The following is a 26,827-nucleotide window of genomic DNA, read 5'->3' as shown; positions in this document are numbered from 1 at the left end:
GTTCGTATTGATACAAAAAAAATTGAATTCTATTAAATGGAGTTTCGTACTTCGTTCACGCTTAAATTATTTACATCATCAAATCAAAATTATAGGCATCACCTCACCACACATCATCATCATTAGGAAATTGTGTGTACTAAATACAGTAGAAATTGAGAGAGAAGATTTTTCTTTCCAAAACTTGATCTTATCGACTAGCTTATCATTACGCAGATCACATTTATTTACCAAAAGATATGGCAATTCTATATATTGAATCAACTCAATTAAACATTTATAAAATAATTTCCATTCATTCTTATAACTACCTACTTTCTAAACTTTCTACACACGCTTTGGTCACACACGGATAAGAACGAAAGATATTATTGGAATAAAAATTAAATGTGTGGAAAATGTGGAAATATTAATTAACAAGTGACTTACTATAATATTATGCGTATATTGATATATCCATCAATGTATAGATAAAAACTGTGGTTAAAACCATTGAAGGGAATTGACATTAAACTAATGACGTAGACATCCACTAAGGGAGGATTTTTGGAAATTTTCTTGGTAGCCAATTTTCGAAGCTTATAAATTTACAAATTTTGCCCATATTCTAGAGTCCACATGTAACCAGCGTTTGGATCCCCGCTTTTTTGTGCTTGTTTTTCGATATCATGTGTTTTCTTCAGCACGCTTTGTAATCTCTCATACAATTTGGGGTCGCCTACAGGTTTATTTTGTAACTTTCCAGAACGTTCTTCAAAAGTGCCGCGCTTTCCAAATCGTTCCCTTACAAACTTTTCATACAAATCTGCATGATCTTCCTCTTCTTCTTCTTCTTCTTCTTCTTCTTCATCGTCATCTTTTTTCTTGTACTTGTCTTTTTGCTTATAATTTCCGTAATATTTGTCGTACCCATGGTTATCGTGATCATTTTGGGTATCCGTATCTTCTTTAGGCCTTTGGTCATCTTCATCACTATCAAAAGAATCATCATAATGATAAAACTTACGATTGGTTTTCTTTTTTTCTTTTTGTTTTTGATATTGTGGCTCTTCATATGCATAGGCTAAAATGTCCTCTGGAAGTTTTATTTCGGGTAATGAAACAGATACGTCATCAAATTTCAATTTTAAATTTTCATCATATTTTGTGCCATCTATTGGAATACTTTCTATTGTGCCTTCGCTAACTTCAACTTGGGTGTTTACTTTCAAATTTTTTTCAGTGGTCAACGGTTCTAAGTTTTCTTGGTTTTCATTACTTTTATCATGTCTGTAGTTCAAAGGAATTCTTTCAAATTGTTGTTTAGCATCTTCCTTGTTCTCTTCAGACTGGACTTTTATTTTTTCATTTCGGTCATTTTCAGAAAAGTCTTTAACACCAAGAAATTCTTCTAAACTTTTATCTTTTATTCTCAAGTTTGAGTTTAACGGTTCTTTACTAACAAACTCACCGCTGTTACTATCTCCATTAATTTCAACAACTGGTTTTATTTCACCATCATTAATTTTAATTAATCCTTTGTCTTCGTTACTTTCAGAGCTAGATTGACGGCTTGAATCTTCTATAGAAGAAGAAAGAATTTCATCTTTTTCCTTTATGAAGCTTTGTGGTTTTGATGATATTCGTGGTAAATTTTCATTATAATTTTCTTTAGCAGGTACAACTTGACCTTGATCATTTACCTCTATTCTTTCATAACTAAAGTCTCCTAAATCCACGTCTTGTATTTTAGACGGCAAAGTTTCATTTTTTGGTTCATTGTAATGATTTTGGTAATTATTGTTGTCTTTATTTTCATTGCTACTGTCATTATTATTGAATGGTGCATTTTTATCAAAAGCCTTTTTATCCGCCTGAAATTTATTTGATAAATCTTGGCTAAGAGGTTTGCCAATATTGCTATATTTTTCTGTGCTTTCTTCACTGTTGTCTTTAGTTCTTGAGTAATTATTTGATTCAACACTATCTGTTTCTTCACTTTCTTTGCTTTTTGAATTAGACTCATTGCTGTCGTTGACCTCTGATTTACGATAAGGCAAATTATTATTTTCTTTCGATTCGTAGCTTTCTTGAGATTCATCTGAATTACTTTTCTTGTCTTGTCTAAGGTAATCTTTGTCATTATTTTCATAATTTTCTTGGCTATTTGAAGGTCTATCCGAATAAGTGACTTTCTCTTTACTTTCTTCACTTTCACTGTAAGGTTTTTGGTCATATTTTAGATCGGAATTTAATGGTCTACTGTTATCACTATAATTTCGTGGAAAATCGTCTGCTTCTTTTTCATTGTTTCCTTCATTAGACTGGTTTTCTTTTATATTTTTACTATTATAGTCATCTGGTACATCTGATTCTTTGCTTCCATTACCGTCATTATACTCTCTTCCTTCTCGACTTTCATCACTTTCTCTAAAAGTACGATTGTCATTTTTATGTGCATATCTGTTCTTGCTTTCTTCACTATTTTCTCTACCTTGTAAGTTATTCTCTGAATTGATTATTTCAAAGTCAGCTTTCAAATTCTCATAATTTTTAATAGGTTGCGCTTTCTTATCATGTAACGTTTCAATATTGAAATCAGCTAAATTTGAACTTTTAATAATATTTCCTGGTACTCGCTCTTGTAATATTTCTCTATGGATTGGTTCTTGCGAAATTACTAAATTAGAGTTCTTTAAATTTCCCGTGAAGCCAAATGGTGATACATGTGTGTCGCTGGGTTTATGAGAAGTTTCATAGTTTACTATTAAAGGAGCAAGTTTACTTTCTTGACCAGCTATATTTTCAGCAGATGTTTTATTTCTTTCCGAGCGTTTCCTTCTTTTTAAACTGTTTATGAAATGACCGTCTTTCTTTTGTAATGCATCTTTCTTATTGATAAAGTTGTAAACATATTTCAGAACTTTATCTTTTTCTTTCGTCTTATTCTGCAAATCTAGAGGCTCTGAACAGTTAGTTGCTGTATCAGTAAGATCACTATTAGAAACAACACTATCGGTTTTATTGTTGGTGGTAACATTTAATGCTACATTTAAGGTAAAAATCTCCTTTGCAATAGGAACATTTTGTTCATCTTCGTTTGTATTACAGTCGTCTTTAGCATTGGCAGTCACATTTTCTGTACTGTTATTTTGATCGATGGCATCCTGTTCGCATGTTGAATCATATTTAGGAGGAATATACGCTTCAGTCATCTGTAAATATAAGTAATGATTATATTCTTTTTTACATCGAAACGGATTAAAATAAAAAGAAATACTGCTTTACTTACATATCGTACCGTACCATTTCCATCTACTATGCCATTTCCCCACAGTGTGTTCTAAAATTATCTACTTTGGGATAAAAGTGTAATGAAACAAAATTCATAAATTTCTAATGTTTTATTCACTATATGTACAATATAACTTTGATATTGCGTGGTGCAATATCTACTATTATTACATGCAATATACTATGTGACTATATAAATAACTATAAATAAAAATCAGAAGTCGGTGCATTTAAAGAACTTACAATAATTTCAAAGGGCCTGTGTGTTAAATATTTTTATTTATCGTACGCCTAGGTGGCGTATAAGTATTTTGCAATTTGAGAACGATTAAGATAAAATTTTAAGATATTTGTAGAAAAATTTTGTCAGGTACTTTTATATGTCCTTCACGTTTTTATTTTGAAAGATTATTTCAGAAGAATATGATGAAAGATTATTATAAACCGTTCCATATAATTTGCAATTTTATTTAAGGATTAAAAAAACCGGTACTATTACGTCATAAGTGTAGATTATAATCTTTAACTTAAACAATAAATTAAAGGTTAACTTTACACTAGATATAGACTTGATGGATACCTTAGATATGCGTAGGTAAGTATTAAGTATCACGTAAAACCTTTACAATAAATAGGCAAGTGATATAGCTAAAAATATATGGCAATTAAGCATTTGGCCTTAGCCATTTAACCTATCTTAATTTTGTACATCTTTTTTAATGGTAAACTAAACTACGTTTTAAATAAATCATTGCTGGCAATACCTAGTTACATGCAAACTATTGACTCCCAGTTAGTTACATTATAGTGCACCACTAGACCATAGCAAACTACTAACAATCTAGGTAGAAGAACAAACATTGCGCAATATCAAACGTTTGATTCAATTAAATTTAAATAATACTTGTTTTTTATCCAAAAACCATTCGTCTTTCTTCAAGTAAGTTATCTGTTAATATTTGATAATTATGAATATTTGACAAGAAACAACAACATATTATATCTCAGATCATTATATATAAACCATGACATAAAAAAAACTTTACCCAATTATATAATAATATGCAAAATTGTTTTGATATGCAACTACATGTCTAAATTACCTACATGCTGAAAATTTGACGAAAACACAGTACTATAAGCGTTTTAACTTAGAATGACTAAGGCGTTTAGAAGAAGTAGGTATATACAAAATTTATTATCAGTGGAATGTTTTCGTCAAATTTAATGAGAACACTAATCAATTACTAATGTGCTAGTGCGACTACTTTTTTCCTATGTAGGGGTCGTATGTGAAACTACTTACGAACTGCTTCGCAGCACCGTGGAAGGGCGCGGGTTCGGCCCATTTCGTAAAGTCCATTGAAGGTATGATGCCGCTTCTGCACGGTACGCGTGGATTTCTAAAGAAGAATCATTTTTGTGAATAGTATTTAGGAATAAATTAAAATGAGTATTCCAGTGAGCAAATTATTAGTACTAAGTTGTACTTTGTAAAAAAAAATCTTAATTTAATTATTTTCGAAATCTTAAACAATTACTAATTATCTCATAATAAGCAAAAGTGTATTCGTAATGTATGAATTATTTTTTCTTTGTTTTTTACATTTAATGTAGACTTTTTGATTATCTCAAAAAATCTAGAAAATGTACGTGAGCACACAAACACATACACAAGAAAGTAGACCCTTTTCGAAGAGATTATTTTTCTTACGGTCCACTGAGCATTATATGAATAGTAATATTTAGCAATGTAATACTCACAGTTCGTGATCCGGTAAGACCATGGGGTAGAGTTGGACGGTGTCGATAATATCCGTGTTGTCACAAATGACGCGCGCGAGCCGGGCCTTCCTGATTTCTGTCAGCTGTTCCGGTGTGAACGACGACGGCTGGTTTGGCAACTCAAACCTGAAAGAAAAAACTTTATGCTCAGGATTTTCACAAAATTTTACACCATTCTGGGTCAAATTAGATTTGATCTACATAATTACTTGTTACCATTGCCGTTAAGTATATCTTTATCATTGTGATATTAAACAAAGAACTTAAAAAAATATTAAAATATTACATACTAACCAGAATCTATCACCTCGTCTTGAGTATGAAAATTGTGTGGCGATTATACAAGCGAAAGTGGGTCCCAGCATCGAGCCTGGGAGCGGTCGTTCTGATACACCACCAGACCACAAATCTACGTCTATGGGGTGCTCAAAGATAGACTCGTATTTTCTAACAGTTTCATTTGGCATAGACCCGAACAGATCTTGGAAACTGTTGGCTCCTGAGAGACCACAGAACTTCCTGAACTCCATATAACCAGGTAGACCAAATTCACGGCCTCTTTGCATATTGAATGAGACTAAGTCCATTCCGAAACGTGCTCCAACTTTCTTGAAGAGGTGATTGGTGACTTCTTGAGTAATGGAGTCGTCCATAGCTTGGGCTACCTGGTTCATAAGACCCATGACGTATTCATCGAGTACACCAGCTCTGTATAAGTCGTATGGTCTGCGAATAAGGTCGGACAGTCTCTTTGATGCTGAAATAGAAAATTTTTAAAATGTGTAAAACTTAGTAAAATATAATATTTTTTATTTTGATAAAATTCGACGATTTATGAAGAATTTCAACTTTTACGGTTTTCGCAGACCATGATAACCAGTACTTACCAATAAATTTGTGTGCCTTAGACCATCTTTCTACAGCGGTAGGCAGCAGCGAATGTCCGAAACGGTACGCAGCCGCGGCGAATGAGTCGATGACATCCGGATTAACCTCAGGATCGTAGCCATTCCAGTATCCCTGAAAAAAAAAATCGCTCATAAAAAGAATACATTCGTGAATCAAAACAATAATAAAGAAGAGAATAAGCTTACTAAGTCATATCTTTATATGTCTTTTCCCAGCAGTATTGGCAGGAAAAAGTAAAAGGTCAAAAGTACCCGAACCCGCCGAGCTTGCATGAAGCGAGTTATGAATGTGGATGAAGCGAAGGAAGTATGCAGAGATCGTGGCAAGTGGAAAGAGGTAGTCTCTGCCTACCCCTCCGGGAAAGAGGCGTGAATTTATGTATGTATGTATGTATCGGCAGGAAAGCATCATAAGCAATGTGTTGGATTTCAGCTATGTTGATTCGCCTCACCTCCGGCACTAGATTTAGGTGAATTTTTTCAATTTTTACTTACATCCTTCTGCAAGACCAGTCCAAACTTCTCCATCACATCTTTCCCAAGCAGAATCGGCAAGAATTCATTATACGTAATGTGTTGGATCTCCGCTATGTTGATTCGCCGTGCCTCCTGGAACAATGTCTCGTCGTCCCAGTGCGGGTTGACCTGCGCCAGCCCCTGGGCCACGCGATTGTGTTCCCTGGCCATTAGAGTGTGCATCACTGTGAGGACCAGTTGCTCGTTCACTCGGATTTCCCCTGCAAACCATCACAATTTTTTTTAAATTAAGTTTTTAAATATCTATTTAATAAAAAGGCTTAGTCACCGGCTATCTCACAGACAAGCGCACCACAGAGACCGCCAAAACTATTTGAAAGTCGTACTAACCAGCTTCAAAGCAGTACATGTTCTTGTTGGGCCTGGTGCACCCTTCATCAGGGATGTCAAGTTTCAAGGGCAGCAGGTCCTTTAGCCCATATTCTTTAAAGACAGGGTTCATCCTCAGCAGACCTCCGAAGCCGGTACGCAGTTTTCTGTAATCATCACCACAATAAAACCCAAGGCTTTGTAAAAGACCAGTAGAATGAACTAGGTATTGTTAACAGACAAGAAGTTTGGAAACTCTTGCTTGTAAATCTAATGGGTGACAGGTGGAACATATTCATAGTTAAATTAAAAATAAAAATAGGTAAAAAAACTTTTTAAGTTAAACGGTTTTATGTTAAACATACATTGCAATGTTTAATATAAATGTACTAAAAACCAAAAAATAATAAAATAGATACAGTCGTGGGAATTATAAACATATGCATAGACTAGACTAAAATAAAACCGTGGGGCACGGACCTCCAGGAGATCATCAAGGAGATCTCCATCATGCAGCAGTGCGACAGCCCCTACGTGGTAGGGGTAGGTAGTACAGTATTACCCCACGGTTTTATTTTAGTCTAGTCTATGCATATGTTTATAATTCCCACGACTGTATCTATTTTATTATTTTTTGGTTTTTAGTACATTTATATTAAACATTGCAATGTATGTTTAACATAAAACCGTTTAACTTAAAAAGTTTTTTTACCTATTTTTATTTTCTAGTTTTTAGTTTTTTTGTTTTTGTAACGAATAAACTCAAAAACTACTGGACCGATTTGAATAAAATTTGGCACAGGGATAGACTTAACCTTCAGGAGTAACATAGGCTACATTTTATCCCACTGCTTAGATTTTAATTTTGAATAGTAAATTGTATTCTACTTGTTGAGACCTTTCATTTGATACCCATGTTGATGGGATTGATAAAACCTAAGTTATCCGCCATTTTGTAGAGGCCGCCATCTTGGATTTCAATTTTTTATAGTATATTGTATTCTGCTTGTTGAGCCCTTTCATTTGATACCCATATTGATGGGATTAATGAAACCTAAATTATCCGCCATTTTGTAACGGCGGCCATCTTGAATTTATAATGATAATGAATAAACATAATTATATTGTCACCAAAATCCAAAGTGTATACAAAATTTCAGATTAATCGGTTGACAGGAAGAGGGTGAAATTTGAATTACTAAATTTGACCCAAGAATAAATAAAACAAACGGGGTGAGCTAAATAAAACCGTTTAATTAAAAATCCTACTTATGTTCTCTCGAGTTTACCTCACGTAATTCAATATACGAGTATGACTACATACTAATATGAATTATAAGGTCCGTCGCTCTTCGCTATGTTCTGTTTGTTATTGCATCCAGTTTTGCAAAAAAGTATTAATACCGTGGGTTGATGATGGTGTGTTAACTTGATTTATTAAAGTTATCTCACCAAAGATATACCGAAGACAGGAAATAATTGCATGATTGGGAAATGTTCGTAATGTTACCTCGCGAATTTTTCCGTGACACCGTACACTGTGTTTCCATCGATGACTCCAGTGAGTGTGTTGAATGGTACCCTTGATCCTTAAACACAAAAATAATATAGGTTAATCAATGCGACCGAGCACAAGGTCCGCCTATGACCAAGATCTAGAAGTAGGATAGTCAGATCTGAACCTCCATGAGCGAAAAAACAGTGGTGCCTAACCTAGCTAGAATAATGGTTACACGTTACACATTCAGTTGCTTAAAATATGGAAGTTTTAATATAGACTGTTCCAAAATTAAGTCGTTGTATTTAAAATTAATAACCAACAAGGAGGCATATTCATATGACACATATGATGTAAGTGGCCTATAAGCAACTAGTTATATTCAAGCTTAATTGGGTAGTATTTACTAAAGTGCATAATTATTCATAAGCTTTAACTCAATTAGCCATCCTGCCCGTACTGGACCAGTCAGCCTTCTAGAATTTAAACCTGCATAACCTCGTTACAAGGTATCGAAATAGTACCAGGCTTACATATATAGATTCTAAGTTACATACTACATATACATACCATCACGCTTGTCTTCCATTGGGGTAGGACTCCAGAGACTATGTATTTCCACTTGCTACGATCCCACAGATCTATCCCGCTTCTCTCACAGTCATTACTCTTTTCATGCATATTCGACGATTACGCGTAGTCCTAACATCTTCATTTTTAAGAAATTCGAAATTTGGTCCTTTGAAGTTTGACAAGGCCAGCGCCCTGTCTTCTTTTTTTATTTTACTTTTACATTTATTATCTTTTTTTTCTTTAACATATACCTACATATTTATTTTATTTATTCTTTATTGTAAAAATTACCTAACAGTCTATCATTGGGTTAAGCACAGAACCTTTGTGTGGGTAATAATAAATAATGTATTATAAACATATTTTTTACTATTTATACTTACTAGTTAAATATATAAGAAAAATATATACGCAGAAATTTAATGAAAATTAAAATAAAGTACCTAAAGTAAAATAAGTTCTTATTATTCTGGTTTTGTCATGTTGTCTCTTTTTGTTTAAATATTTAAAAACAAACGAAATAACTTCATTGACATTTTAATATTATACTTAGTACCTACTCGTCAATACAGTTATCATACCTTTGCTAGAATCATTTATAGTCTTAACTGTATAAAACAAAATAGACTTACAAAATCTAAAAGGAACAACTCAATCAAATGCGCCTTATTTGAGCTTGCTCTAAATACTGAAATTAAATCTTTCCACACATGATACGGGAGATATAAATTACACATTTACCACGAGACTTGGCCATAAATTTGAGTCAGTTAAATATAATTTTTTCTGCTTATAAATATTAGAAAATTACCCAGTAATGATTAAAGTTTCACTGAAATTGTATACCATTATCTATTTCAATAAAGAGATGCAATAAATTTTGTATTTAACTTCACCGAAGTAAAACATTTTGAATTTTTATTATTGTAGCTACCTATATTTGTTTTACGGTAACATGTTTCAATATGGATTTTTCCTTAAACTTAATCAGGAAGCGGCCGAATTGATCGGTTTAAAATAAATTAAAATAAACATAACTCCACATATTCTAGAAATACGTTCTTAATTCATATTTTATTCGACATTATGACAGGTCATCGCATAACACGGAGGTGTACGTGGTCGTTAACATATCCAATTTGGCAGCGTAGCCGTCGGCTAAGTTCACTCGGATGTTTTGAATGTGTTTTGCACTAGGTTGCGAAACCTAAGGAGCTCGTGATACCACTTTCCCTCTCACCGGCAGACGGTTCAGAGGTCGCGGACTAGTTTGGTCTGTTATTATATGACGTTTACCTGTGTTATATCATGTAACGTGTTGAGGAAAAGGGAATCCTTTGAAAGTAATTATGAAGTAATGATTTACTCTCTCTTTGATTACCTAAAGGGTTGAGATGGATGCATCAATTCTATAGCCACACGGTACGCCTAGTAAAGTGAGAGCGTAGTTAGTTCCTCTTCCCGGGGGAATTTCGTGAAATCGTTTCTTAATACACCCCTAGACCACTTTAGGGACCTGCACGCTTTATTTCAAATATCTTGACCTATCGGTTTGGGATGCACTACCCTTTTACTCTTTTGCATGTTGATTAACATAGGTATAAGTAGTCAATCATGCAGTCAGTGTTCTCTTTACTATAGTAACATAAGTCACTGGGTTCATGTCATACACTTTTACATAACCGTGCATGACATATGACGAGAGTGACAAATACAGATGTTAAATTCCGACCAAGGTTCACGAATTGTCTTGATTATAATCAAGTTGTATTTATCTCATGACAGTTTATTGTGATATATCGCAACCGCAATGTGGCTAGTTGATTACTTAAGAAGGATCATAAGTCTGTTGACAAGAGGGCGACCCTCGGCTTCCGTTACATTCAATTAAATTTTAATCTTCCTGGTAAATAAAATGCCGATCAAAAGTATTCTTTTATTTTTTGGACTAACAATATTCCATCACATAAATTATACAAGAGTATGGCGACATTATAGAAAATATAATTCAATTACGAAAAATTACGATTTCGGCGTGACCGATGGATTACTAACCACAAAAATGACCGTAACATTACGTGGAAATCAATATTTACACGGCGAAACCGCTATTGCATTAATACTTAAGACGAGGTTTACCCAATGTGCTGTAGGGTTCCCAGCACTTTAATAGAATAGGACCACTCCTTCTGTTTATCATCGATATCGTAAAAGACAATTAATGCAATAGGAGTAGTTTTTACCGTAATTCAATAAAGGTTAGGTTTGCCTGCTAAGGTTGCTGAGGTAAGACTGAAGTCGCTTCTTGTAAAAACCACCAGCTCTTCAGAGTGGTTACATAGAAGAGTAAAAAAATACAGTCGAATTGAGAACCATCTCCTTTTAGAAGTCGGTTAAAAAGAAGACTTACCCAATCTGCAGCCTGGGCGGGGCGAAGGAAAGCCTCGGACGAAGTCGATGCACTTGACCCCAAATAGTCTGTAGAAGTAGTCATCATCCGGGACTCTAATCTCGTTACAATAAGGATGTTTCAGGTGCGGCGGCCGCTTGCAGCACTCTTCTGGGTCGTTGCGGTTCACCGGGTCTACGAGAGATTGAAAGATTACAATCATTGGCTAATCGATTTTGATTTGCGGCTCGTTTTGCTCGTCCATAAAGCGTATTGATTGCATTGCTACGACGTGTTGCAATTGTAAACTTAGAGCAACTGTAATGTGCACACTTCGCCTTTCTATTGGTAAGCGTTTTCTGGTGTTGGCTTTCGTAGGCTGTATTAGTTAGTAGCTTTTTGAAGTAACCTAACAGAAAGTTACATTAAGACATAGTACTTACATACATATAGTCACGTCTACATTCCTTGCGGGGTAGACAGAGCCAACAATCTTCAAAAGACTGATAGGCTACGTTCGGCTTTTGGCTTGATGATAGAATTTATTCAAGTAGTGACAAGATGCTAGCCCATCGCCTAAAAAGAAGAATCCCAATTTGTAAGCCAATCACTTAGTCGCCTTTCAAAATGCGGGTTCTACTAACCGTGTAGTTACGGTCTATGGTGGTCCGAGACACTACTCGCAATATAGATCAGCCGATATTTGTTTTTACCAAAAAGAAGACTAACGATCATTGCTGCAGATACCTTACTTATGTAATGTCTGACTTACCCAGAGGAGTTCCAGTAAGCGTGTAGTCATGGTCCATGAACTGTCCCCACGCGATCACCATGACAGTGCCAGCGTGGTCATGGAACCCTTCGTCGGGGTGCATGGTCCGGGAGACCACCCGAGACAGAGGCAGGTCGCGCCCGGTGTGTGCTATACGGGGGGCATTAATGCCGTCAGCGAATAGTGGACCAATTAACCTGTAGATGGCAATTGAAAGAAACTAAATTTATAACAGTTATTAATAGGTGAATGTATGTTGAAGACAAAATTTGTGAAAATGATAGAATAGGCACAAGAACAGTCTGAGCTTTATCCTGACATGGCCAACTTAACAAAATTGTATATGCAGGTTTTCGGTCGAAGTCTGCAGAAGCAATTGATAACATGATCAGTAGGTACCTAATACAAAGTCTTTCCACGATGATAATCAATAGCTGGATTTTCGATAGCTTTAGTTTATTTGCATAAATCTTCTAGTTTCGTACAGATTTTATAAATGATAAAGATTTTTAGGTAAGTATTTATATTTTTTTATCTAGCCTATTGATAACTGATTAACAAATGCCCACAAACCCACAAGAACGCTTATTAATAACCTTTACATACATTAACAAGAATCAAAAAAAACCTTTACATACCTTTGGAACGGAGACATAGTGGCTCCCCAAGTGGGGTGCTGCAGATTGGTGCAGAGTCCATCGAACCTTCGGTACTTCCCGGCGCGGCACTCCACGTGGGAGAAGATGGGTGGGCAGACTTCCCTGATCAGAGTGCGTGACGTGTCGATCAGAGGAAGACCTTTCTCAATCTCTTCATATGTGAGGCCGTATCTGATAGAAGAGAATTTTTTTAAAGACATACAATTTTTGAAGGATGTTTCAATTAGTGAATGTTTGACTTGATGTATAAGTTTGTGAAGAATGCAATGTAATTTCTAAGTAGGTTCTAATTATTTTATTCTTACGATATTATATAGAAGTTGTTTATTAATTTTTCATCAGATATCGATATCTGTAACATAACACATAGGTACATGGTTTGACGTATGATTTCGGGCATTGAAAAATGGGATCACCCTCAACTTCTTCCTATGAATGTAATTTATTCAGTTGATTTATAATGGCGATTATGGTAACAAACCACTGACAATAAGTATACCAAAATTATCCCAATCCAAAATCCCATGAGACGAGTTTATCTAAGGCGCAGTGTCACGTTTTCAAACTATTAAGAATGAAGGTTTAAAGCGAGTCTGAAGCCCGGTATCTCAGGTAAATATTTGAAATATTTATCGTTAATACGAGAGGTTCTCTTGATTTACTTAAAAATTTATTGCGGATGATTGCGACCACTCCTTCAAGTAATTGATTGATACAATTTATAACTTTTCCTGCCTGTAATTTGGTAATGATGTTTAAAATGCCAAGGTTTATTGCGTTAGTTGGCATAGCCGTGAGCAAATATAATTAAGAAATAATTTAAATCTTTATTTTGTACTTTTAATTTATTAGGATTAATTTGCATTCTACTTCAAATTACTAGGTACTTTATTAAATAAAATATTAGAGGTTGTTTATCAGGATATGGACTACTTGCTATTCATATATTTGCAAATTTATATGTCTTGATATATGAACAAAAAGGTGAACATTGAAGAAATATTCATTTTGAGAATTGGAAATAAAATGGTGGCCTAGGTAGTGCATTATTATAATAATTCGAGGTCATAGCAGCCCAAAATGTAGTTCAAGGATCGATGTATGTGTGTGTATTAAGCTTGTATATAGGCTAAGTGGATGCAACCAAGTGCAGTAACATTGAAACATTATTGCACTATGATATATGAGTAAAGGTTAATGATAGGTTTGGTTTATTATAAAAATCAGTTGTTAAAGCAATACCTGACGTGTAACTTAAAAGTGTAACAAAAAAGTTGTTAAAGTAATTATCTAAAATTATCTAAATTATTTTTCATAAATCTTTTCTTGGTATTCGTAAACATTCTTAGCGCTCTTTTTCATTATTTACCCAAAAATGATAAAAATATGCTTATGATATAATAATGAAAAATTGACTGCTTTAATTAAAATTATAACAATCGTCAGTAAATAAATAATAATATACAATCCGTAGTTGAATTCACAAAGCTATTTAAAGAAAACTGGGTCGTACACAGACAGACTATGGAATAATACAAAATATTTACGGACGAAACCACGGACGACAGCTAGTACAGTCAGCTACATAGAAAAAGATAACAATTCAACGTCTACGATATGCAGGTGGTATACTTTTCCGTGTGGCCTATTGTACATAAAAATAACAGAATATGAACGATTTTAGCTCCTCTTTATCGGAATGTACATGTGGGCGCTATAACTAGTTTAGAGATAATGTGATGCAACTCTCATTTATATTAAGAATTTCAAGTATTTTTAACTAGTTACCAGAATTCGAATGTTTTCGAAAAATTAGCAACTAGACTAAGGGCTTCTTGTTTATCTTTTTCCTCATATATAATTGAACTACTCGTTTTTTACTGGCCAGTCCCTTAAAATATTTAACTCAATACAAGAGTAACTCTTTTTCTACAAACAAGACTTAGTTTCTAATGTGAGTTATTTGTCAAACACTAATCATTACTAACTAACGGAATAGTTTCATTAATTTACTGATAAAACACATTCTTATATTCTGAGACAAGGATATCCGGATATGATATTTATTACGCAAGACTAGACCAAGAAAGTTCGATTCGTTCACACAATGCTATTTATTATGCAACTTAAGTCTATATATCAGTTGTTTTCCAATAAGTGTACAATATTATTTTTAACCAGTTTGTCTGTGCATCCAAATGCGTGTTTTATGTTAAACTGGTACATATACATGTAAATATAGCAACGGTACAACGTGTACTCTCATTATGACTTGCGTAAGGTAATTCTTTTGACTAAAAGCTGTTGACTTAATTTTCCGAGTTTACAATAGGAGGAGGGTATTTATTTAAGTGTGTAAGTCATTCAACCGTGTTTATCCAGCTTATAAAGCATTCATGTATTTTCTACATCCATAGCGAAATAATTTGATTCATTTATACTTTTTATCACCTCTGATTTTGCAGTAAATGTAAAAACCCAATTCATATGAATTTTTAATCTCCATTTATTTATAATTAACTATTGGCCGCATTTTTAATAAACATTAATAAAACGTGTATTTTGAAACTGTTTCATGTTTTATCTGTATTTACGTTTTATCAAATAGGTTTAATGGTAATTAAATTAAAAAAAAATATGAAGGAAGTAGCAACTTTTTAATTGTAGTGCAGTAAGGTTGGTTTAAGTATTTGATGAAACAAATTGCCTGGTGGATTATGTGACATCTTGCCTTACAACTTCACAACTTGTTCCGTATTATTACGCGATTGCCCGAAAAGGAGTGTAATGTTTTTATGTGTGATGACTCGTAACTCGGAAGCGTTACTTGTTTCGGATACGTTTACCGTATATTACGTAAATTTTATCATCCTTGCATCTGTAAATATGTTACGATATAATAAGGCGATATAAATTAACTCGAGCTGAAATTTGGATAGTAAAATAAGGCAAAGGCTAAAATTGGACGAGTAGCTGAAGTTTTTAGAAGTTACAAACTGAATATGTCCAATCAAACAGGAGCCATAAGATAGTTTGACATTAAAATAAACTTGGTGTATCACTTAACGCACGACCTAGATACGTCAATCAAACAAAGCCAGAATTTATTATCTAGTAGGTTCGTATCTATTCATGTAGTGATCAGATAAACAGATATTCAAGGTGTGTTTATGGATATTTAAAAAAATTATATAGGTACTAGTTGTTCGTGGCTCTTTCCGCGTTGGTAAGGTAACATTCCAATTGTTAGATAATATATAAACGAAATTAAGTTTGCAATATTTATCTATTACTACTTCACTCTACTTTAATTTAACTTAAGAAATATTGCACACACAAAATAAAATAAGAAGGATATTGAGCATAATTCTGCCTAGAAAAAAAAACACGAGCAAAAATTTGCGTTAAAATTAGAACCTTATTTACAAAGTCCTCCTTTAAAATCGATTAAAAACTTTGTTTTTATCAACAATGAGAATTACAACTCAAAAATTTGCAACGCGTTGATGTCTTTTATACCAAGGAAAGAATAATTAAGATCATCTATTTGTTACAATTTCATTTTATAACACCCTCCTTTTATTTCCGGTTGGTGAATCATATCTGGTTCAGTCTAGTACTCCGGTTGTGATAATGAGTGGACGAGGTGGCATTTAGCTCCTCCATTCACTAAAAGGTCATTGCACAGACCGTAGGCGACGGCTGAAGATCAAGGGCTTGTGTAATAATTACATCTCGGAATAAAAAATATATGTCACCTAAATGTGGTTTAAGTGGAAGAAGTATGAAGGAACAAATGGAAAGATTTAGTCTCTGCATATCCCTCCGGGAAAGGCGTATGTGCGTAATATCTCAACTTTTGGATTTCTCATCATACGTACGTTTTTTGTGAAAAAATATTTTTACAAAGGATTTGTCAAATCGTGGACATAAAGGCGAAAAATCAAGAGCATCTTCGAAGAACAAGCTTGAATGAAGGGAGTTATGAATATGAATGATGCGAAATAAGTATGGAGAGAGAGAGTCGTGATGTTATGTATATATGTAAAAAGGGATGAAGAAATCACCAACGCATTGGGTTTTATTTTTGAGCCAAACACAAAAATTACATGTACCTACAAATGGTTTGTATTTTTTTACAATTTATAAAAGGTAGTTATCATGAAAACGCTAAGAAGAGACCGACAGACACATAATAATTTCGTTTTCTATGGTTATTCTTAAAATAGATACCATCTTAATGAGAGAGATCTTCTATCTATCTAAGAAGAAAAATCAAGTGATGTTAAGATATTAAACTAACATAATGCATCTCAGCCCATAAAGTCTTATTCCCACGAATCGAAAATTAATTACACGCGAAATGAAATGAACAGCCGTCAAGCGATACTCCCGGGGTTAACATGTCACAATCACGATCTTATGGTCTCGGCGTACTTCCGCGTCGTGAACCAAGTAATGAACAAGTTGAGAGAAGACAAAAGACGAATAAAATATTCGATCAGAAGAGCCATTAGCCTTGGTCCTTTCTAAATGATCTGCTTTGTGTGTAGTTGAGGAATCAGATCTGACTGTGCAAGGTCGGAATGTGGATGTATATTCACTGGTAAGTTTCTGAAGGTGAATTTCATAATAAAGAATATTATCTTCAAATGTGGTGTAATATTTCGGATGCTAGAAAAAAAATTCTATTTCCTTATTTTCGTATCTTGTGACTATTGGCCCTGTCTACCCTGTAAAGGATAAAGACGCGTTGTGTGTGTGACATGATGGTACAAAATTTAATTAATTGTTTTTTACTCGTAAAGTTTCAGAATTAAAGCATTAATTTTCCGTAACAAACATAATATATTCAAATGAACTACATCTGACTGACTCTCTCATTGTATGTTAATACATGAACCTGTCCCTAATTAGAGTTACACGTGAAGCTAATTACAAGCAAGTATTATGTTGCGTTACGTACATCTTAAATTAGTGTGATTCATTAAGCGAATAATGGGAGGTTTATGATTTTTTTGGGCGGAGAAATTTTTAATTGTTGCGACCCAAGATTGAAATAATTTGAAAACTACAGCATTAAACTACCTTAAAATGAAAAATGGCTCTACGGCTGGCATAAATAAAATCAAAATAAAAAAATATAATAAAAATTTAGGCGATGAGCTATTAACCTATCACTATTTGAATCTCTATTGCATCATTTATCCAGCTGAACGTGGCCTTTCAGTCTTGTAAGACTGTTGGGTTTATCTACACCGCAAAGGATTTAAACGTGACTATATGTATATATAGGAATTTACAGGGACCAACAGAGTCAAATCTTACAATAAAAAAAAGTTCTTAACTTTAAAGCTTAAATAGAACTTAGCTTAAAAAGATGAATAGTATAAGTATTTTGATGCCCTAACAACCCTTACTAAATGAAGAGCATTTCAGCTGCAGCTATAAATTCTGCTGTGGAAGTAGATTGTACACATATATGTACATGTGATGTATGTTTGTTCGTGTATGCAGATACGGTAAAAAAATATAATATAAGTAAACTTACGTTCTCGCCAAATTGATGGATATATCCAGTAGGAGTTCCCCAACGCTGGCAAAGTCTTCCGCCTTCCAGTCTCCTTTCGGGTGCGATACCACTGCAAATATATATAAAGACATTAGAATTTATTTAGAACTGGCTTTTACCCGTAGTTTCACCCGCGCAAATTTAGCGTCACCTACAACAGAATATAGGTTTATCGCAAATCCCTTTTAACCCCAAACTTTAGTTTTTACCGAGATGAAAAGTGCTCTATGTCCTTTTTCATTTAAATGAATAAATATATACTAGCTTTTACCCGCAGTTTCACTCGTGCAAATTTAGCATCACATACAAAAGAATATACATAGGTTTATCGCAAATCCCTTTTAACCCCAAACTTTAGTTTTTACTGAGATGAAAAGTGCTCTATGTCCTTTTTCAGACTCCAAATTTAGTGTACCTACTCAAAATTTTAAGAAGATTGTTACAGAAGTAAAGAGGTTACAAACATACTTACGTTCACCTTTGTTATATTAGTTGGAAATATTTCAATTTCAATTCATTCATTGCATATCATTTTGTACATTTCAGTTTTAAGTACTAAGTACAATAGTCACTGTTGTAATAATGAGTAGGTACAACACGAACCCCGTAGGGTATAGCAAAATTATGATTGCAACGGCAAGCGGTTTTGTCAATTTAATTAAGAATAATTTGTATTTATTCAATTCGATTTATTTAGTTAATTTAATTGGAATTAGCACAGAATAATAACGTCAACGTTGGGACTTGAGCTGTCACACCTGTAGGAATTTAAACTCTTTTCCAAGTAATACACAATTCCTTCTTCTAAATAAGAGGTGATTCACTTAAAGCCAAAGATAAGCCGAAAGCCAAAGCACTAAACCGATTACATTTTGGCATATACATTTCATACATTAAACTTATGACTTTTGGATTTGTGACTTTTCCCACGAGAGCGAAACCCCTGTTTGTTTATATCTTAATTTCTATTAACTTTGAAAATATATTTATTTATATGATCACGCCTTATCCCTTGCGGGGTAGACCGAGTCAGCAGTCTTGAAAGAAAGTTTGCTATCCCATCGCCTCAAAAAAGAACTCCAAGTTTAAAAGCCTTACCTTTAGTCGCCTTTTACGACATCCGTGGGAAGGAGATCGAGTGGTCCTATTCTTTTTTATATTGGTGCCGGGAACCATCCGGCACGGAAAAAATATTTATTTACGAAATAATTGATAGATATAATTATAAGATTAGTGAGCTGTCTGCCAAATGTCTATGAACTTAAAGTACTGTAATTACGATACTTATAAACGGGCACATTTAATCACAGTACTACGAGTAAGTAATTATAATTTATTACACATATCAGTCAAGTTTGTTATTATAACTACTTGATTTGAATAAACGCATAGATATATTGTTGCACTTATCGAAAGTAAGTATCTTGATTTTTAAGTAATTTGAAACTCCGATATATCTACTTACACTTAACATACATCACGACTATATCCCCTGTGGGGTAGACAGAACAAATAGATATATCTACAAACTTATAGCTATTATTTACAAAGGCTAGTAATATCTAAAATATGGGTGTAAGACAGTCGTTCTTGCACAATGTGAAATTTATTTATTCACTTTCATCCTCCTCATGACTTACTACGGATTTAATCAGGTATATTTATTAAAATATATTTTTTTCAGGGTTAAATTAAATATAATATCTTGTTAAGTTGACATGATAAACATTTAATGTTTATCATGTCAATTTATTATACGAGTTAAAAACAAAGAAAATAATGCCTTTGTATACCGACCTATTCTATTCCTCGCATCCAGATATGCCTGGTTGACTGCGTCGTAGGTAATGCAGGTGTGTTGTCCTTCGTAGCCACTGTAAAGAAAACATTTAATTATTTTAATTGAATATTATTATTTTTTATCAATTCAATCTTATATAGGTGCCGTGTGGTTCCCGGCACCAATACAAAAAAGAATAGGACCACTCCATCTCATTCCCATGGATGTCGTAAAAGGCGACTAAGGGATAGGCTTACAAACTTGAGATTCTTTTTTTAGGCGATAGGCTAGCAACTTGTCACTATTCGAATCTCAATTCTATCTTAAAGCCAAATAGCTGAACGTGGCCTATCAGTCCGCTCAGGACTGTTGGCTCTGTCTACCCCGCAAGGGATATATAGACGTGATTATATGTATGTATGTATATGTCAATCTTATATATAAAATTCTCGTGTGACAATGTTTGTCTCCGTATTCCTCCGAAACGGCTTTACCGATTTTAACAAAATTTTGCATGCATATTCAGCAAGTCTGAGAATCGGCTAACTTCTATTTTTCATACCCCTAAGTGTTAAGGGTTGTCCACCCTTAACATTTTTTTTAATTTCAAATTATTTTTATGGCAAAACAACGTTTGCCGGGACAGCTAGTATTAGTATATATGTAATTTTTCAATTTCGCTATCAACACAGTAGAAAAGCACCGTGTGGGTTACGGCAGAATAGAACTGCTCCATGTCTTTCCGGATAGGCTAATAAATTTGTGATTCCTCTTTTAGGCGATGGGTTAGCAACCTGTCACTATTTGAATCTCAATTCCGTCATAAAGTCATACAGTTGAATGTGGCCTTTCAGCCTTTTTAAGATTTTTGAAGATTTAAGGCTCTGTCTACACCGAAAAGGATATAGACGTGACTATATGTATGTACAGTAGAGAAAGATCTTTTATCACATAGTAGGCATCAAATTCCTTGTGCGGTAATCCGCAGTAGTATCAGGCAGTAGTGTGGGTTAGTATTTGTGAATATAAATACAAAATGATAAGATGACTATTCTGTATTGATCTGTAGTCTATTTCCCAACAAAATTGTGTTATATCATACGATTGTTACGAATTTGCATAGATAGATAGATAGATAGATAAAACTCTTTATTGCACCATAAGAGAAAACATACAAAACAACACAAAGCAGATAAAGTATATGGTACAAAGGCGGACTTATCGCTAAAGCAATCTCTTCCAGTCAACCTTTGGGTGGAAGGAAACCAAACAGGAGATCGGCGTTGGCGCAGAACAAGATAAATACCAAAAAGAAGCTGATTCCCACGATTACCTACGTCTAGGCTGAATTTAAGAAGCTATTGAAGTATTTTCGTTTATTTAGTAATTCAGATTATAAATGTAATTATAAAAATTCTCGATACATATATCGGTATACAAAAATCGGATTTATCATTAGTGTTTTCATTAAATAATCAACCATAAACATTTTATAAAGCCATACAGAAAATGCCAAATGAATATCATGATTGATAAAGTGCTGAGTCAGTTAGATAAATGGTATGAAATTATGAACAGAAATAGTGAATCAGGTGAGACGCAAATTTACGTTGCCTCTAGAAAGCGGATGTTCTGGCGCATTTTATTCGCAACGTCAAGCGAAATTCTACGCCAATTTGTTTGGGCGATCGATTTCACGTTCAAAATCTTGTCTGTTAGTGAATTAGGCGATAGTAACCGGTATAACTAGAACGAATTTGAGAGTACATTGATGGCTCTAAAGTTGGGTGTGCATAATGAGCTTTTGTGGTTAACACGTTTATATTATGCATATCTTCTTTGTGAAATGTAGTTTACATTGAAATGTGTTTACATCTAGTACCATATCTCATATGTGAGATTTATAAAGTTAGCCTGATATTTCTCAAGATGAAACGACAAAACGACCTTTTCAATTGCATTTAATAGATACCTATGTAATTTATTCGAGCTACTGCACAGATCAAAACACATTGTATACAGGTAACATGATACTTATTAAGAAAAAAAATATAAGTATATCGGTGTGCTGCAGCAAGCCAAAAAGGCTATGTCACTTAGCGATTTTTCAATTTTTTATAAACATTAAATACAAAATATCTATGAAGTGTCACAAGCATTACTACATAGTATAAAACAAAGTCGCTATTTTAGTCTGTTTGTCTGTATGCTTAAATCTTTAAAATTACGCAACGGATTTTGATTGTAACAGGTAGAGTGATTCAAGAGGAAGGTTTTTATGTATAATAACATAACATTTATAATTTTGCACCCGTGCGAAGCCGGGGCGGGTCGCTAGTGTTACATAAAAACAAGTAGTTGGTGACACCTATCTGTAGGCCAGCATTTGTCGCTGTTTTCCTTAAAATCTATGCTATACTTGCAATTTTCACTGAATTTAATATATTCCGAACTGAACAGTACATTTTTAATACAATGTGCTCTCAGCTTTATTTGCCTATGAATAGTGTGGATATCTATGGATGCAGGTTTGAACAAAACATGCCATGGTCAAGAGGTCACCGCACCGTTACCTGACGGCGTACTTAAAGCCGATATTATGTGTGGTCATGAACGTGATTCTTCGTTTTAGATGACAAATGCATTTTCTGTTCTGGTTTTGTGTTTTTTCTGATAGTTTCTTTTTATTGCTAATTTGAAATAGAAATTGATCCAAACTTCGATAAATACTTTTATTTTTGGAAATTCCCACTGGAGCGAAGCCCTGGGCAAAAGGTAGTGGTAAGTCACTTAGAGTAATGTTAAAGATGACAACAATGTTATACATTGCAGAAAAAACCGTCAACGCATAACATTTTTTTATCAATTTCACTTTCATCACCTTGGAACTTGGCTCTTCGCAGGACTTCAATGTCATTTAAAGATTAAACACATTATTGTTAACTAGTTAATAAGAACATTTTTGTGAAGAGCAAATAAACGTTATTATTTATTTATTTATTATTTATTTATTTATTATTATCACCTAGTCCATTCTAAACCTTCAATTCACTTGTACTGTATAATGCTTGTTTTAACCTATGTTGAAATTTCAGGTGTGATGGTCCGGCAAGCGAAAGGATTTTGAAAGTGAGCGTCCGCTTGGCTCCCCAATCCAAAAGTTGCCTAATGCAATGCGTGCTTCGCAGACGATAGTGATTCGCTAAGATAACTTTTCAAACCTTTGAAGTTTTTTTATAGGAGAAAGATTCTAACGGCAAATTACAAAAATACAAGAAAGAAGAAATAATTGTCGGAGCAACTTGGTAGATCCTTGTTTCTCTCCAAACACGAATCTGAATTTATTTAAACAAAGGTCTTGTTCAGTCCTTGTTTTGTCAGGCTTTTAGTGTTTATCAAATATGACTGAAAACTGCACGAAAAAAGTACAGTTAAATATTTAAAAATTTTAATTCGAAAGTTTTACTGACAGATAATAACAAAAAGAATTAAATCCACCTGTACATATTTCAATGAAATAAAGTAAAAATAAATATCTATGTGCTTTTTAACTTCAATAAAGAAAATTTAAAGCCATAGGTTGTAAGTAGTTTAACTAAGCGAATTGTAGTGTTGTGTACCTCTGTTACGACACTCGGGTCATCTCTCGACAAGTTAGGGAACGCAACAGTAAACGATTCTCAACAATGGGAACCTCGGTAATGAATGGCGAGCTTTAACTTATGTAACACCCTGTGAACATCAATTTGAGAAAAATACGCGTTGTATTATGCGGACGTAGTTACTTGCAATGTGGGTCAACGTTAAATAGGAGAATCTCGACTTTTCTTTTTAGGTTTTTTGCTGAAGACCTGATTTCTTTTTGTAAACAATTTTGCTCTCTCTTCTCCTTAACATTAGAAGCAAGGTGATGCTCCTGCTGAAGTTATTATAATGAAGAACAGAAGAAAAAGTGTGATAGAAATATGGTCACCAAGTGACAGTACTGTTGACCATATGGCAGATGGAAAATATCTTGGATATATTGACTGAAGAGTATAGGAATAAAAAGTGAATGCATAGAACCATAGCCATAATATAAAGAAAACAATAAAAACTTCAGAACTGGCGACAGAATTGGAGAATAAACATTGCAGTATGTTAAAAAATGGGTAGGTTAAAAACTTTTACGTTTTATTCGTTATCTTGCTTGTGTCTATCATAGAAATCGAAAAAATATAGTGTTATTGAAATAATTTCATCAAATAATAATGTCGACCAAAGAGGTAGATGTTGAGTGATAATTTAGTTATTTTGATATCAAAAGTCAATATAAAGTACCATAGCGTGCAGAACATGAAGTGTGTAGTACAAAGCTTCAGTAGATAGAAACGAAGAACAAACATTACGGTACCAAATCCTGCTAAGTGATGGGACAAACCTGTTTTAGTTAACCCTAATCCCTCATCATTGTGTATGTAATATAAATCGAAATAACATTGCGGTACCAACTGCTAAGTGATGGGTAATGGACTAATGGATGAGTTAAACAAACTCGCGGAGAAAGACGGGAGGTCGTTGTCGGTAAGTGTGAAGTGTGCCGCGGGAGTGTGTCAAGTTTGCGGGCGACGCGGCGTAGAATATAGAGAATAGAGAAACAGTTGTGTCGAGAAGTACAGAAAAATACATGAATAGATAAGTGCTCCGCTTAAGTTTGCAATGGCCAACGACCTCCAAGGCTGTCAAAATTATAACAGCAACACGGCCAATATAACTTTTGAAAAAAAGAGAACCGTCACCAACTGATATCCTTCTTTCTTGAAAACCGCATCAAAATCGATTCAGCCAAACGCGGGATGATCACTGACAAACATACATACAGATCAAACTGATAACAACCTGTTTTTGAAGGCGGCTATAGATACAAAGAATGATGAGAAATGCCAAATGACATAAAATAAGGCAAATACGTATTGAAACATAGGTGGTGCAGATAGCGAAAGAGAACAGTATTGGATTTTAAAATGGATTTCGGTAAAATATTACAAAGCTGTGGCAACGAGTAAAAGTTGGTATTTATTTAATTAAAATAAATTAAATAAAAATATACTTTTGCTTGGAGCTTCGCCACCATGATAGTTTCCGAATCCCTAACAGATGCCAATCTAGCTATTATTTCAAATTCCGATTATCATCCATTCGTAAGAAGTTTCTGTAAACTCGGCATTTTACGATAGCATTTTACAATCACTGTCGCGGACGTTCGAGTCTGCAGGTGACGCAACTCAAGCGGTCGCGTCGAGAGTTTTATCCAGAGCACAGAGCATAGAACAAGTAAACAGCTGATGTCATTGGGGGCATATATAAAAATATCTCTGTGAAGAGTCCATAGAGTAGAATTTTGTTTAACTTTCGTGCCGGGCACTATAGCCGTACAACTACATTTTCATTTTGTATTCTTAATAATACATTTTTGTTACTTACAAGTTTCCTTTGAGTAGATTCAAGCTGTAGTCATAGGCCGACGTCCTACCAGGTCCTGTTAGGTAGAGAGCGCATTCGTTGTCGTCTCCAGCAGCCGACAGGGGCGCCACTGCTGTTGCGTATGCGCAGCACAGCGCTATCAAAAGCGCTCTGGAAAACAAAAATAATAATGTTATTTTCTTCTAGTACTTTTATCAATCTAACATTACAGTATACTGAAATGACCCTAATAAAGTTTTCATGAAACAATATGAAACTCATCGGGGTGTTAAATACATTCCTGTATTGGTGGACTCAGTTCTCCATTCGAGACCATACGCGGGTTGTAAATTGACGCGGGAAAAATAGTCGTAAGTAAAAATCAAGATTTCATAAAAAAAATTTTTTTGGCATTCTAAGATTTAAGAGTTAGTTTTTGTCGATGTTTCTAAATCATTATTTCAAAATGTTTTAATGAAAATTCAATTGAGATTAGAAAAGGAAACTTTTTGCGACTATTAACTGCATGATATACGGCTACCGGTTTGTGGGTGTGGAGCAAACTTTCCACTCTTTAGACGTCAAATTCGTAAGTGATAGTAAAATGTTTGGTAATTTCGTTTCAGCATTTGTATTGGCATATAAGGTTTCGCACTACTTTAGATTAGCAACTAGGACACCAAAATGCGATAATTTAATTGTGCAACTCAGTAAAATAAGAAGACTATATTATGAGTACCTATCTTTGTAGCTTGAGTGACGGTTTGGGTCAACCGCAGCAAATGGTTTATCTTCCTATAGGCTTGCTGTCATGCCTGAGGAACCGTAACTCCGACGATTTCGTTAAAGGTTGTATTAGAGCATATGCCCCAATCCGTAGTAACATTGCCATTAATGCCAAAAAGCATTATTAATTCTAAATTTATTTAAACTAAGTGCTTCTTAGAATCCAAGACACGTAACTGGTACGTGTATAAGCTTGGCCCATAATTAGCTTACCAAATAGCATAACTTATTGTGCGTATGCCAATTTCAGGATTAGGACACACACAGTCCTTATACGAATGTATTGTGTTTCCAAATGCAAAACCTAATGGACCTAACAGAAATGGAGTAGTTCAATTTTATGCCAGTGAAAATTCTGTTTTGGTTTAAAGTTTACTGAGAATTTTAACTATTTCGAAATAAAAATTTTTGTCCCTATGATACTGGTGTCTGTTCAAATTTAAATCAAACAATTAATAAATTATATAATTGCGAACATATTATGATGTTCGCAATTATATAATTTATTAATTTAGATTTCTGAACTAAACCTTGAATCGATTTC

At 34.1% G+C, this 26,827-nt stretch overlaps 1 protein-coding gene across 1 annotated transcript; it reads right to left on the bottom strand.

Moving 5' to 3' along the window:
• Positions 1–587: 587 nt before the first annotated feature.
• On the bottom strand, positions 588–25,558 carry LOC106137610 (uncharacterized). Its single transcript, XM_013338469.2, has 16 exons — positions 25,519–25,558; positions 20,073–20,149; positions 18,255–18,345; positions 12,683–12,874; positions 12,045–12,241; positions 11,294–11,467; positions 8,323–8,401; positions 6,834–6,979; positions 6,462–6,703; positions 5,946–6,078; positions 5,353–5,815; positions 5,038–5,184; positions 4,542–4,676; positions 3,517–3,532; positions 1,892–3,194; positions 588–1,786 (listed from the first exon to the last, which is right to left on the bottom strand). Exons 4-16 carry the CDS (start codon positions 12,697–12,699, stop codon positions 588–590), a joined length of 4,251 nt encoding a protein of 1,416 aa, XP_013193923.2. The 5' UTR covers positions 12,700–12,874; positions 18,255–18,345; positions 20,073–20,149; positions 25,519–25,558.
• Positions 25,559–26,827: the final 1,269 nt, after the last annotated feature.

The sequence above is a fragment of the Amyelois transitella genome, chromosome 10, assembly GCF_032362555.1.
Source record: "Amyelois transitella isolate CPQ chromosome 10, ilAmyTran1.1, whole genome shotgun sequence".
Classification (NCBI taxonomy): Eukaryota; Metazoa; Arthropoda; class Insecta; order Lepidoptera; family Pyralidae; genus Amyelois; species Amyelois transitella.
This window is presented reverse-complemented; position numbering and strand designations above follow the sequence as displayed.